The following is a 16,429-nucleotide window of genomic DNA, read 5'->3' as shown; positions in this document are numbered from 1 at the left end:
TACATCACGTTCTTCATTTGAATTTTTGCTGAACATTATTTGTTTTGTCCCGTCCGTTGTGCATTTTTTTTGCAGAGTCAGTGGCAGATGCCCGCGCGCCATAAACGAGCACAGATGGTGCTCCGCATCAGTTCGGTGTCATGCTCCCATGCTAAAAATACCAAATGCTACAATGAATTTAATAATAATATTAACAAAAATAGGATGTGTAAAATAAAACATTATTAATGATACAAAAATAATTTTACAGAAAATTAACCACTTTTGGTGTATGACTCATATCTCTCATATCTCATATCTAATGTTCATTGTTTTATTAATTGTTTCAAGTATTTGACATAAAAGGATGATGGGAAAAAAATGAAAAAAATGACCTTTGTAAAGGTAAAAAAATGCTCTTTTGGCCCACGGCCCTCAATCAAATTTGATTTTTGGCCCTTCGTAGGAACAATTACCCCATTACCCAGAATGTACCAGCTCACCTTCCCCTTACCCGCTCCCAGGCAAAGTTTATAAATGATGAATCCTGTTAACCAATACAACTCTTAAACCCGCCCCCGGGTTGAAAATTATATAATCATGATATATTCAATATTTATATGTCCTGACGGAACATTAACAGTCATATGTGGTATCATTACAAAGCTTAGACCCTCTACTTTTCACACAAAACCATCATATTTTTATTTATTTTACATCGCACAACATTTGAATGTTTCAATTCCCACTTCCACAACCAATATACAGATAAAAATCAAGTATGATTATGAATTTGAATATTTTTCATATCGCAGATTTGATGAACATAGACAAGCATAAACAAAAGCTCTCATTCTCCAGATTATGTATATTTAGTTTATTTTGTTGGAATAAAACAACAGATCAAATGATCGCCGAATGAATCGCAAAGATCTTTTATATTCGTAAACACCGAAAGTGCAGAACATAGGTTGTTATTATCATAAAATCTGCAAAATATGGTGTCGTCCACGGATAATGACGAGACACATATCATTGGAAAGCTGATGATCTAAGCTGTCCAAAGATATGTCAATCTTTCCCTCCCGACCAATCAGAGCCTGAGATAATCATCATCATAGTCTGTGAGCAATTGGGTGTCAACATGAGGCCTGTAACGTGCACTCATGTGAGACGCACTTCATATTGCCGAAGCACTTGCAGATGCGCACACACACTTTATTTTTATAGTTTATTATTAATCTCAATATGGCTCCAAAAAAGCAAAACATGCAGCAAAAGAGAGTTTTTGTTGGTGCTGAGGCTGTTTTAGAGCAACTAGATTGTTATATAATGTAATATATAAATTGCAAACACTTATTATAGTTTGTGTTTGCAATTTATTTAGCTGTTTATTGTCTTTTCATTCAATATTTGCTTGTTCTAAAGAAAAGTTTGCATGTTTGCACTATTGCATTTTGTATTATTGTTACAGTATATTACTGTTTTACATTTTATATTAGTTTATACATTTGTTATGATATTATAAATAAATAAAAACAGGTCTCATTTTCATCTATCCCATTACTAATATTTTGTGTGTCTCTGAAATGAAGATAAGAAAACCTGTTTGGGAATCCTTGTAAGTGCTGTTGTCATGTATACCAAATAGTAAAAGTAGGATTTTTGGTGTAATATAGTTTGTTATAGCTTGTTTTTGCATTTTGGATAACCCGGGACCTTGGAGACACTAAAAGGCCACTTTGCCTCACTTCGGTTTCATAGTAATACCTTTTGAATGGTAAACGATAGAGAAACAAAATCTTTTTTCAGTGTTTGCTGCCATCTAGTGGAATCAAACAAAACTTGCCATATATAAAAAGAGCATACAGGGCTTGATTTATACACTTTCAAAGACATAATTCTAAGAAAAAAAAAAGAAAAAAATCAAAAGCGCCTATTTTTTTGTGTTTATTACAGTAGTTTGAACAAATACAATAACAATTATTGATTATTGATAATTAAACAATAATTAAGTTTCCTTTAAAATGAGACCAAAATTTTACATTTACATCATTGTATGTGGGTAAGAGGAGCCTTCAGATTTGAGTATGTCAGTTTCAGGCAGAATTCCAAAAAAAAAAAAAAACCCTAAGGTTGAACAGGTTTGCTATTTAGAATCTTAGAAAGGGAGCTTGTTTGCACACGGAGGCCACATGCTGGTGGTGTTATGGTTGATAACTTCTGCATTAATATTACAGCTAAGTTAATAAATGCAATGCACGGAAGCTTGGTGGAAAACACATGCTTTTCATTGAGCTCATTTTCTCAATGCCAGTTTGGTACTGATTTGTTTTCAAGCACGCATTAAGAAACATGCTAATGATCAAAACATTTAAGTTAACCATCCCGCTTAATTGCTTAAATATATTCTACGCTAAAAGCTATTTGGTATAGGTAAATTCTTCCAAACTGACACAAAGCTTTCTGAACACTCAGAGCACCCATAAACGAATAGAGCTCATCACATTGCCAAACATTTCCACCATCACGGTTTGCATGAGTGAGAAAGCAACCTGGACTCAGGTCCGTATTCATTCAGGAAGTAAAATAACTTGCGCATGCGTTTTTGCAGATTTAAGCATGACAGCATCATCAGTTGCACAAAAACACACACATACGTGTACCATGAATGACAGGGGAGCATAAGTAGGGCTGCAAATGCATTACTTACAACCAGTTGTCTCCTCAAAAAAAACCGTTTGCGAACAGCAGATAAATCGCCTTCTGCTAGACATGCATTTCTAGTGAATTATGGAATCTGACGCACAGAGGCGCAAGTGTCATTCATTCTGGTGTGCATATGACATTAAATTAATAAAAACACTCAAATATAGTGACCCGCGTTGTGTTCTCCATCATTAGCACATTTGTGATGATGCAAGCTGATGACGAAAAAGCACCAGGGATTGACAGAATCTGAAAGAAAACCACCTTAATGCATTGGGGTTTTATCAGGCCATTTCCCTCTCCCAATTAGTGACCGTTTACTAGAACATCAGTCGTACTAACCTCATGCCTTCAGTAGATTTGTTCTGATAGTTGCAGTAGAGCTGTGGAGTTCCCAGCATGGCTTCAGTGAACACGGCCAGAAAACCCAGGGACTCTACGAACAGAACCGAGTCCAACAGCAGATACGTCACATAGGCTGTCAGCACTGTGAAAGCCACAACACACTGCAGATAATCCACAAATCGACTCCAAGACCAGAAGTAGTTCCAGTCAAAGTCTGTGATTCAGAAAGAGACAGAGTATTAAAAGTTATATTGGAAAGAAAACTTCAATTCTTCTTTGTTTAATGCAGTAAACTTAAGAGCCAGAGGCACTTTTGGGTAGTAATGAATTTATCAAGTTCCTCCTTTCAGCAATTTGCTTCTTAGAAAACTGAAACATTTCACACAAATATGCATGGATTATGGTCAACAGTATATTAGTATGGATGGAGGGTTGAAACATAATGTCAGATAGTATTAGATATATATTAGACCAGAGACTCTCTAAGGTTTTGTTCAAACCTGAATTTGATTCCACCCCTTTCCCTACAGGTCTCATTTCGCATTCAGTACATTTACAAGCACTTTTTAAAGTTTGATTACCATCTTTTTAAAATGTCATGTAAATGCTTTAGTACTACTAACAAACTTGGATAAGGTGACTGTAGCTCGGCATCATCCAGAATGTACACTGATATGTCAAAACATTATGACCACCTGCCTAATATGCTGTTGGTCCTCCACGTGCCACCAAAAAAAGGCGACCCGCCGAAGCATGAACTCTACAAGACCCCTGAAGGTGTCCTGTGGTATCTGGCACCAAGACATTAGCAGCAGATTCTTCAAGGCCTATAAGTTGCGAGGTGGATCTGCCGTGGATTGTACTTGTTGGTCCAGCACATCCCACAGATGCTCAATCTGATTGAGATCTGGTGAATTTGGAGGCAGGGACATCACCTTGAACTCTTCATCATGTTCCTTAAACCATTCCTGAACAATGTGTGGAGTGTGGCAGGGCGTATTATCCTCCATGAAAGAGGCCACTGCCATCAGGAAATACCATTACCATGAAAGAGTGCACCTGGTTTGCAACGATGTTTAGGTAGGTGGCACATAACAAATTTACATCCAGGGTTTCCCAGCAGAACACTGCCCAGAGCATCACACATCACACTGTCGTCTTCCCACAAAGCATCCTGGTGCCATCACTTCCTCAGGTAAACGGCACACATGTACACGGCCGTCCACATGATGTAAAAGAAAACGGAACTCATCAGGGCAGGCGACCTACTTCCACTGCTCCAAGGTCCAGTTCCGACACTCATATGCCAAATGTAGGTGCTTTCGATGGTGGACTGGGGTCATCACGGGCACTCTGACCAGTCTGCTGCTATGCAGCCGCACATGCAGCAGAGTAAAATGCACTGTGTTGTGACACATTCCTCCCATAACCATCATTTAAATTTTCTGTGACTTGTGCCACATTACAGCTTCTGTTGGACCGGATGAGACAGGATAGCTTTTGTTTCCCCTCGTACATCAATGAGCCTGTTGCCTGATTGGCTCATCAGGGTATACATGATAATTAGGGGACGCAGGATCACATTGTACACACTTAACATGCGCTTGTACGTTACTGTGGTGGTAACAAACCTCAGAGCTCAAGGGGGCAACAGAGTGCTAGATACTAGCTGAGAAATGCTTTTTATTGAATATGTGCTACCAGGCGCATGCAAAGATTATATATTGCAATCACTTCCACGAGACCAATATAAAAAAAGTACTGGTGTTCTCACATGAAGACCACCTTTTCAAGTGGACTCAGTGTGGTTTGCTGGTGTGCATCTGAATTCAAAAAACTATTTTCATACCAATCGAACAAAATGAATTCTGATGTCAAACAGACTCGGGTCTGCACCAAAAGCTCCCTTAGATCCCCAACACAGTAACTGATACCAGAGCTTTACAATGATCATCCAGTTCTCAGAACTCTAGAAACTCAGGACCGATGATTCTGACTGAATTCTGACCTAAAATGATCCAGTTTGCCAATTATTTCTGACCTCATGTGGATGGAGTCTGAGAGCTCATAAGCCTTCAAGCTTTCTGCCAGTTCGTTGGTGGAAGAGAAGGGCATTTCAAATCAAAGGACACTGGAAGCTTCAACAACAGTTATTCTCATAAACAACATTGAAAATGTCAAAGCAACAAAGGACAACCAGGGGCCGAAACCACATTACCAGGGCCATGTCAAGGTGGCATGAAGAAATGTTAGGGCTTAAGGGACAAAGCTAAAAAGAGAACAATGACACAAATGAACATAGGTCAAAGCATTGCTATGATGGGTCTAGACTGGACTGAAGCAAGGAAAAAAATAATATCTTTAGTGTAGTACTGGAAAAGTAAAACATAAATCCAGAGATTCAGGCTTTCTATGATATCAGCCATGCTCACAAAACACTTTGAAGAAGGATCCAAGCCTAGATCCAAGTGTGTTGGGATAATCCTAGTGTTTCCCCATTAAAAACTATGCCTCATTACTTTTGTTCATTCATAGGGATAAGGCTATGAACAAACCTCTAAGGCAAAGTAAAAAAAAAATGTGCAGTGTAACGTGCCTGGCACCATTTGTGCAATGGATATGAATGATAACTCAAACTGGGCACGTAGTTGAGGAGAGGTGTTTTATGATGTTTCTAAGCGATCAGGCTTTTTGCATGGCAGATGATAAAATTGGCAAAAATAAATCCAATAGACCCTAATTGAAAGAGCCATAGGGACCAGAATATCATACGCATTAACCCTTAAATGCATGGGAAGTTTACCAAACATTTTTACATTTTCAGGTCTTTAGAGACCTGGGCCAGTATTCACAAATATTTTTAGTTCTCCAAAGAGTTCCTAGCTAGGAGTTTTTGCATAAAACCTATTCACAAAACTGATAAGAGCAAGTTTTACAAAAGGAAAACATAATATAACAGCAAGGCAGTGTTGACCTCGTTGCTATGGATGATGTCACATTTTATGAGTGCACTCTTTTAAATCATCCAAAGTGATTGGTAGACAGGGAAGCACTATTTGTCAGCAAATTCTTCATAGACAGATAGAGGAATATATATATAACATATATAACAAATATATATATGCCATATTTTTTCTCTGAAGCGAGCATGTACCACTGGAAAACATACAGTACATTGTGAATTTGCGGACGATATGCGGTCTGGAGAGGGCATATATAGTTTGATAGATGATTATTCTGACAGAAATTCCCAATTCATCTGCGCTACACAGTTTCATTTTGCCTGTGGTCAAAAGACCACGCGCATTGTCAAAACATTTACCTCTGTTGGAATTGGGTTGTTTCGAATCATAGGAGTGGTATCTACTTCTCTAACTAACTATGCAATAATTCAAAAACCCTCAAGGTTCAGACAATACCTTTTTTAAAGGTCAATGTCAATATTATAATGTTTATAATGTTATAATGTTATATTATTAAAATACACCGACTCAATTACGATTCTGGCGATACCTTTTTAAAAGGTTCATGTCATAATAATATTCAAAAACATTGTTTTTCATGTGGATTGACGACAGCAGGCATGCTTCGGATCATTTGAGAGTCACTCTTAGGGACTGAGAAGTTCTCAGGAGGACTTCTAGGCTGTCGTGGGTTTAGGAGCTACGTTTAGTGATAAAATGGTTCATTACTCTTAGATGAAAATTTTACAAGCCCTAAAATTAGGAGTGACAAACCCCAAATTTTTAAGAGGTGCTCCTAAATTTTCATGTTAAGAGCATAGGTGGGTAGAGCAGCCAAAAACTGTACTCAAGTAAAAGTACAATTCCTTTAAAAAAAATAATTACTCAAGCAGAAGTGCTAACATAAATAATTACTTGAGTAAGAGTAAGAAAGTATCTAATTAAAAGAGTACAAGTAGTGAGTAACTCGTTACTTTCACAAATGACATAATAGACATTAACTCCCTTATATACCATTACACAATACACATTTAACATGTATTACAGAATTATTATTTTTATTATTATTAATGGAAATTCTGTCATCATTCACCATCATGTTGTTCCAAACCCATATGACTTTCTTTCTTCTATGCAACACAATAAGGAGATTTTTGACAGAATGTTTGCCTTTCGTGAATGTTTTTCACTATATTTTGAAAGTGAATGGTGACTGAGACTGTCATTCCCTAACATTCTGTCTAACATCTTTTGTGTTCCACAGAATATAGAAGGTCAAACGGGTTTGGAACTACATGAGGGTAGGGAAATGATGACAGAATATTAAATTATGGTTGAACTATCACTTTAAAGGGACAGTTCGCCCAAAAATTTAAATTCTCACCTCATTTACTCACCCTCATGCCATCCCAGATGTGTATGACTTTCTTTCTTCTGCAGAACACAAATGAAGATTTTTAGTAGACTATTTCAGCTCTGTAGGTCAGTACAATGCAAGTGAATGGGTGGCAACATTTTTATGGTCCAAAAAGCACATAAAAAGGCATCATAGAAGTAATCCATACAAATCCATTGTTTTAATCCATATCTTCTGAAGTGATATGAACAGATCAATATTTAAGTAATTTTTTGCTAGAAATTCTTCTCCCAGCACAGCAGGGGGTGATAAGCAGAGAAGAATGTGAATCACCAAAAACACATGAAGAAGAATTTGAAAGTGATCTGTTTCTCATCTACACCTATCATATCGCTTCTAAAGATATTGCTTTAACCACTGGAGTCTTATGGATTACTTTTTGAGCTTTAAAGTGTTGGCACCCATTCACTTGTATTGTATGGCCCAAAAGAGCTGAGACAATTCTTCTAAAAATCTTCATTTGAGTTCAGCAGATGAAAGAAAGTCATACACATCTGGGATGGCATAAGGGTGAGTAAATGATGAGAGAATTTTCATTTTTGGGTGAACTATCCCTTTAAGGGCTCTTGTCAGACCTGGATGAATTTGTCAATAAGAAGAGAGGTTTGGAAACCTTTCTAGTAATTATTACGGTAAAACATGAACAATGTCCCAGAGGGACATTATATATAATGCTGAAATATAAGCCAAAGCAAGATCATGCTTCATTAATGCCTACTTTCACTATTTCATAGCTTTTAGTTGTTAGTTCAGTGTAGTTACAGTTTTCAGTGTCGAAAAAAATTAATTTAGATCATTAGTTCTGTACAGCAGTACCGCCGCTCCCTAAACACAGAGCATGCAGCCGGCGTAGGGCACCACACGCAGAAATGCTGTCTGTTTGTGCGCCAGTTGTCAATCACATGTTCGGTAGAGCAAAAGGCATACACTTAACTTGGATGTTTACATGGATTTATACAGTTAATCAGCCGAAAGTAGCTACGATTGTTTCCAGTACCCCTGCGAGGGCACGGGGTAAATGCGTAAATACTGCTCATGACATGCGGGACAAAGCACACTGATATATTGCTGCACTGATTTAAAAATGTACACTTAAAAACTAATGTCATAAGAGCCCACTTACATTATCACCCTGAAAATGACCATCACCATGACACAGAAAAGCCTGCGTTATCACTAGAGCCACAACCTACTTAAGGCGTGCTGCTTTAAGTTAGATCTGCAATTTCAATCTTGAAATATCCACTTGTCTTGACGAAACTATTCTTTTTTCACTGTGCAGAGCGAAGAAAGTGTTTCACTTAGAAGAGCATGATGCTGCAGCAGTGATGGACTCGGCTTGAGTTACAGTCTGTGACAGCGCACGCAGCTGTGAACTTACGCTGTCGTAAAAGTCCCATTCAATAATCTCTCAATAAATTATGCATTCATTCAAATTAAACCCAGTAATGTAACGGCAGGAATGCCATCCATTGTAAAGAAGTAAAAGTAATTTTTTTCATTAGAAATTTACTTGAGTGAGAGTAAAAAGTACTCACTTCTAAACCTGCTCTAAAAGTAATTTTTTTTTCCCAAAAAAGTTACTCAAGTAAATGTAACAGAGTAAATGTAGCACGTTACTACCCACCTCTGGTTAGGAGCTAATTTTAGCCTTAGGATTTTTTGTGAATAAGGGCCCTGATACGTATATCTATAACAAATGGATCTATAAAATGACCATATTTTCAAGACAATTAGAAAATAATAGAATAGAATATATTCTGATTTATTTTGATGATTTATTTTTCATGTATCAAAGAGATAATGCAACAAATCAGGACAAATCTAGAACAAGATTCATGACTTTCACGCTGACATTTCATGAGACATAACTGCCTGTCAAACACATATTGAGCTAAACATAACACATAAGCTACACATATGTATTTTCTCAGGCACTTATTGGGTCTAAATAGATGCACAAATTACATAATTTCAATAGTACACCCAAATGACAATTGTGTTCATGTGTTACACTTGCTATAGTTTACTTCCATGTGGCTTCTTCATCAAGTAGCAATGTCAAATGTAAATCAAGTCAATCACTGAAACATCAGTGCCACATTGAGTAAGAAATAGCAGGTATAATACAGTTGTCCACTGTCACACAGAAAATCAATGTGTTATAGTACTCAATTGGCTTTTAACAACCAAATAAATAGATATCCTGTGATAGTAATCTTATACAGATCTGAAATAATCATAAAAATATAATTTATGGAAGTGCTATAAAAAAATAAAAAATAAAAAACATACATGACACTAGTTCATAGCTCTAATGACCCTATAAACTTTTGGCCAATAAAAAAAAAAAAAGAAAAAAAATGTACACTATTCAGAAGAGAAAGCTTGAGGAATACTAAAAAGTTGTGGGCATAACTCCAAAAAAAAAATGGAAGAGGGACAGGTGGCGGAATGAGGTCCTGGGTCACTAAAGACCCGAAGTATGCGTTTAAGAGTTAAACGGGGCAAAAATGCCTCGGCCGCTTATGTTGCACCACGGTGAATTGTCATGAATAAACTTGAGAATTTTAATTGCATTGAGCGTCCCAATTTCATTACTCGCAAAATGACAGTGGCGACAGTCAGCCGTTAAGATTTGAAAAACATCGCAATTTGTGTAATATGCCAGATGTGTGGGTGGGCTCTTCTGACTTGGGCCAATAAGCAAATCCCTAGCAACCACCCACAACACCCTAGCATCTAGCAGTGAGTTTTGCATGGGCAAACAGCACTCACAATTTATTCAGAAAATTTAAATATCAAGTTTTAGAAGGAAATTTAAAAAGCAAGTACTTGTAGCAAAAGGTCAGCTAGGCGAAAGTGAACATTAAAAGTGACACACTTGTAGGAACCACATTAAGAAAAGGCATGAATGACTAATTGTCCTCACATTGATTATGAGGTCAGCCATATTACACTAATGACTGTGGCCAATGTGGAACTCTCAGTGCGCCGGCCGAGTCATCACAACCCACACAGACATCAGCGTGACTGCTGAGCAAAGACAGCACATGGCCATGCCACAGTTTTCCAAACAAGTTACTGTACCATGAGTTCTTATCTTTACCGCTCTTCCAAACCATTTCTGGGAAATCAACTTGGCATGAATTCCCGCAATGGAATAATGAAAAACATATGTAATATTTTATGCAGATATCGATGAGTGGATAATGGCAGATAAACTCAATACACAGGTACAATGAGTAACAGAAGCAGAATTTGATCACCATGTAAAGGAAAAGACATTTTCCATTTTAAAAGGATATCTACAGTATTTCAAAGCATTTTCAAGCAATTCAAACTGATTCTGAATTTATTCACACCTAATTTGAAAGATGAGATCTGAGCCTGTCAGGAGAGAAATATTCAACGGTCTCATCACTAGAACTGAAAAATCTCTTTTTGATCATGTCATCACAAACAAACACATCTGAGACATATTTTATCCCAAAATCAAAAAAAAAAAAAAAAAACACACTGATGAGCCAAAACATTATGACCACCTAATGGTCATATATGCCTAATATGCTGTTGGTCCTCCGCGTGCCCCCAAAACAGCATGGACTCTATAAGTCCCCTGAAGATGTCTTGTGGTATCTGGCACCAAGACATAAGCAGCAGATCCTTTAAGTCCTGTAAGTTGCGAGGTGGAGCCGCCATGGATCGGACTTGTTGGTCCAGCACATCGCACAGATGCTCAATCTGATTAAGATCTGGGCAACACCTTGAACTCTTCATCATGTTCCTCAAACCATTCACGAACAATGTGTGCAGTGTGGCAGGTCGCATTATCCTGCTGAAAGAGGCCACGACATGAAGGGGTGAACCTGGTCTGCAACGATTTTTAGGTAGGTGGCAAGTGTCAAATTATCATCAACATGAATGGTTGGGTTTCCCAGAAGAACATTTCCCAAAGCATCACACTCCCACCACCGGCTTGTCGTCTTCCCACAGTGCATCCTGGTGCCATCACTTCCCAAGGTAAACGGCGCACATGTACACGGCTGTCCACGTGATGTAAAAGAAAACGAGACTCATCAGACCAGGTGACCTTCTTCCACTGCTCCAAGGTCCAGTTCTGATGCTTGAGTGCCCGTTGTAGGCACTTTCGACGGTGTACACTGGACAGGGATCACATCATGGCCACTCTAACCGGTCTGCGGTTATGCAGCAGGGTGCGATGCACTGTGTGTTGTGACACATGCCTCCCTAAACCATCATTAACATTTTCTGTGACTTGTGCCACAGAAGACCTTCTGACGGTTCGAACCAGACGGGATAGCCTTCATTGCCCTTGCGCATCGATGAGCCTTGGGTGCCCAACACCCTGTCGCCTGTTTGTGGTTTGTCCCTCCTCGGACCACTGTCAGTAAGTACTCACCACCGCTGAACAGGAGCACCCCACAAGCCTTGCCGTTTCAGAGATGCTCTGACCCAGTCATGTGGCCATAACATTTTGACCCTTGTCAAAGTCGCTCAGGTCTTTACTCCTGCTCATTTCACCTGCATTCAACACGTTGACTACAAGAACTGATTGTTCACTTACCATCTAATCTACCCATACCTTGACATGTGGCGTTGTTAGGAGATGATCAACGTTATTCGCTTCACCCGTGAGTGGTCATAATGTTTTGGCTCATCTGTGTATATATATTTTGCATAAGAAAAATTAAGCTATCATTATTAGGCCTTAACCTTTAATCCTGTCAGTACTTTTGTAATATCATTTGTGCCATAATTTTTGGTGGGTAAACAACAAAAGTATTCACAATGGTTTTTTTTTCACGAATTCTGTGATGATTTGTGTTATAGATTTGTTTATTGCACTCTAAAAATTCCATCCTGTTTGATAAATTACATTTATTGATCAAATAATATCATAACCACAAAATATGGCTAAAAAAATATAACAATTGAATTAAAATCTAGTTGACACCCTCATGTAATCAAGAAAATCAAGTTCATTAATAAAGTTTACGTGCCTAAGCTTGACCAAAGCAAGTCTGGTTTACACTTTTATTGAAATATTTCTTTTTTTGTGACATTACTTTCATGACAACTAAGCACAATTGTAATTACCATGTCTTTTGTATTTTATTTTTCTCAGTGATGATTCTAATTTGATTATCATTAATATAATACAGTAATTTTTACTGTATAACAGAGAATTTTTTTTTTTTTGCTACAATGATTTTGTATTTATTTTTTCAAATTAAAATCAGCCTGAATTAAAGGCAGTACAACAAATAATAAATTAAAGTATAAAAACTCTATAATTTTGTTTTTTCAAATTACAGTAATGAGAATTAAGACTTTTTTTTTTTTACATAACAGTAATGAGAATTTTGGGAGAAAATAAGCTTTATTGTCACAATGTAAAAAAATCTTAATGGTCCTAAAAATAGTCTACATTTTATCAAAAGAAATGATAATTTCTTTTGATTTTGGGGTGAAATATGACTTGGATTGACATGTATAGTTCTGAGACCACATTGCGACGAAACAAGCTGTGTTATCGCCATCGTAAAATATTATCGTGCTTGCAAACTCAGTTGGATGACTTTAGAGATGTTGATTCAGGCCTGGCAGACGGTTATCTACAACACCATCAGAGGACAATGATGACCAGTTTATGACATTTCAAAAGGTTTTATTGAAGTATTGATAATTAACGACAGTGACATTTCAGATGACATTTGAAAATCAGATCAATTACTGTGCTTTTGTCTGCAGCTTGACTGGAGGAGACAAGCGGGATTCAGAGTGTGAGAAAGTATTTTTTAGACTGGTGTTTGATGGACAGATTATGAGAGAGCAGAGAAAATTTTGCATAAGAAAACTAAATTGAAAATTGAAAATGTGTTTTAATTCCAGCACATCATTGAAGTTATCAGTAATTAGAGTGTGTCTGATAAATGTCCAAATAACACATCTTATTTAAATATTTAAAGGGTTTTTGATGTTAAAATACTTTTTCCCATTATAGTTTAGTGTGCAAAGACATTCTTTTATATTTATTTATTTAACTATGTACTATTATATGATTAGTTGTTTTTTATTCTTTGCACTATTTAGCAGTTTTCTCCCCTGCTTTCAGAACAGACCTGTAATCCATTTTTGGCCAGTTGAGAACCACTGCCCTAGAAGACAACCTGACAAAAGAAGTTCATGTACCATCTCCAGCTGACCATTTAACACTGTCCCTTCACAAATGCTGCTACTCTTTTCTTTTATATCTCTACTACAAAATAAAAACCTTTGACAGGATATATCTAGACATCCTTCAAAAGTACCAAGTGTGTCAAGACTGTATCAGGTCTGCGTGGTGCATAGCATGACTCCTGTCCAGTCTCATGGCTCATCATATAGAGAACAAACCACAGACAGGTCTCGCACACATCAGTGGGCACACTTGTGTAAGGAATTATGGGCTGTAAATAGCCTTCCATGTGGCAGGAATCACTGTAGGAAACAGGGCTGTCTGGAACACACAGATAACAGAAGCAACCTGCAGGAGAAGAGAAACACCTCTAGCTGGGCTTAGACTCATTGGGAGGTCCGTGATACAAGCTACGCCACGACCACATGTAAATCAGCAGGCCTGAAATAGTCAGTACAACATTCAGCATTTAAAAAACACTACCTGATCCAGTCTTGTTCCAAGTTTCATACAAGTTAAACTCTATCGACAGCACCAGTGGTTTGATTACCACAGAAAATAATTTCATCCTGTTCCTCAGTTGGTATTAAAACAAAATTGTGTTCACAGTGATGCAATTACAATGGAAGGCGTTGCGGAATAAACGTTAAAATACATAGCTGGTCTCATGGAGTCTTCATCCTGTTCCTCAGTTGGTATTAAAACAAAATTGTGTTCACAGCGATGCAATTACAATGGAAGGCATTGCGGAATAAACGTTAAAGTACATAGCTGGTCTCATGGATTTTACAATCACAAGTAAAATGGCAGATTTTCAATTCATAAACGCTTACTTTTCACCTTGTTCCTCACACAATGTTATCTTATGATATCTAAACACTTTTACTATAGTGCATGACTTAATTTTAACATTTGAATTACGTAACAAATAACATTTACAAGCTTGTTTGAGTGCAACTGAATTGCGCGGTAGCTCAACTGAGAGCGTTGCACATGAGCTGTCCTGGGTAGGGTTGGTAAGTTAAGGTCAACACTTAAGTTGGGACAAAGTTCAAACTAAAGTCCAAAGTATACTTCAATCAGACGTGAACACTGAGCGTCTGCATGCAGGACAGGTGATGCAAATCTCGTCATCAGCAGAGTGCTCGAGAACTGAATGCGCACAGCCCGATTTTTCTAATTGTGCGTCTTTGAACGTGTTGAATATGCATGTGCCTGGAGTTATTTGCACGAATTAGTGGCTCCACAAGGTGGCAATACACACATTTGAGCTGTTGCTATCACGAAGAAATGCTAGATGATGTAATTGCTGCTAAACAACAGGAGACAAAGGTATAAACAATAACAGTAGATACACTGATCAGCCACAACATTAAAATACACAAACACACTGACAGGTGAAATTAATAACATTTATTATCTTGTTTCAATGGCACCTGTCAAGGGGTGGGATATATTAGGCAGCAAGTGAACAGTCAGTTCTTGAATTTCATGTGTTGGGAACAGGAAAAATGGGCAAGCGTAAGGATCTGAGCGACTTTGACAAGGGCCAAACTGTGATAGCTAGATGACTGGGTCAGAGCATCTCCAAAACGGCAGGTTTTTTGGGGTGTTCCCAGTATGCAGCGGTTAGTACCTACCAAAAGTGGTCCAAGGAAGGACAACCGGTGAACCAGCGACAGGGTCATGGGCGCCCAAGGCTCATTGATGTGCGTGGTGAGCGAAGGCTAGCCCGTCTGGTCTGATCCCACAGAAGAGCTACTGTAGCACAAATTGCTGACAAACTTAATGCTGGCATGGTAGAAAAGTGTCACACAGTTCATCACAGCTTGCTGCTTATGGGACTGCTTAGCCGCAGACTGGTCAGAGTGCCCATACTGACCCCTGTCCACCACTGAAAGCGCCTACAATGGGCAAGTGAGGGTCAGAACTGGACCATGGAGCAATGAAAGAAGGTGGCCTGCTCTGATGAATCATGTTTTCTTTTAGATCAAGTGGACGGCCGGGTGCGTGTGCATAGTTTACCTGGGGAAGAGATGCAGCAGGATGCACAATGGAAAGAAGGCAGACTGCTGGAGGCAGTGTGATGCTCTGGGCAATGTTCTGCTGTGAAACCTTGGGTCCTGGAATTCATGTGGATGTTACTTTGACACGTACCATCTACCTAAAGACTGTTGCAGACCATGTACACCCCTTCATGTCAGCGGTATTCCCTGATGGCAGCGGCCTCTTTCAGCAGGATAATGCGCCCTGCCACACTGCAAAAATTATTCAGGAATGGTTTGAGGAACATGACAAAGAGTTCAAGGTGTTGACTTGGCCTCCAAATTCTCCAGATCTCAATCCAATCCATAGAGGCCCCACCTCGCAACTTACAGGACTTAAAGGATCTGCTGCTAACGTCTCGGTGCCAGATACCAATGGACACCTTCAGAGGTCTTGTGGAGTCCAAGCCTCGATGGGTCAGAGCTGTTTTGGTGGCACGAGGGGGACCTACACAATATTAGGCAGGTGGTTTTAAAGTTGTGGCTGATCGGTGTATGCACGTCAAGAGCGCATGTGTTAAGAGGTCAGGAGATACCTGTATCTGTATAACTAGATTCTGAAGGAATATAAAGACATATTTATGGGCCTAAACTCCTGAAGAGAAATTGTCAGGCATCTCATAGCAGTCATAGCATGCATGTGCCAACCGCCTGTATATGCGTGCACTGTCAAATGGAGTATACTATACAAACTCGCGTTCGACTGTACACAGACACTGAGTGTTCACATCAAAATCAAATTATTCTTTGGGCTTAAGAGCTTAGTAAC

The 16,429-nt window shown here is 38.5% G+C and overlaps 1 protein-coding gene across 2 annotated transcripts in view; it reads right to left on the bottom strand.

Moving 5' to 3' along the window:
* Nucleotides 1–16,429, bottom strand: part of LOC127420758 (solute carrier family 66 member 2) — a 58,869-nt gene that overhangs the window by 21,085 nt on the left and 21,355 nt on the right. For both annotated transcript variants that reach the window (XM_051663288.1, XM_051663289.1), the window contains one exon: nucleotides 3,031–3,247. In XM_051663288.1, coding sequence (XP_051519248.1) covers nucleotides 3,031–3,247 — 217 coding nt within the window. The remainder of the gene's footprint in view (nucleotides 1–3,030; nucleotides 3,248–16,429) is intronic.

The sequence above is a fragment of the Myxocyprinus asiaticus genome, chromosome 30 (genome assembly GCF_019703515.2).
Source record: "Myxocyprinus asiaticus isolate MX2 ecotype Aquarium Trade chromosome 30, UBuf_Myxa_2, whole genome shotgun sequence".
NCBI lineage: Eukaryota > Metazoa > Chordata > Actinopteri > Cypriniformes > Catostomidae > Myxocyprinus > Myxocyprinus asiaticus.
The sequence above is the reverse complement of the archived record's forward strand: the minus strand, read 5'-3'. Positions and strand labels throughout refer to the sequence as shown.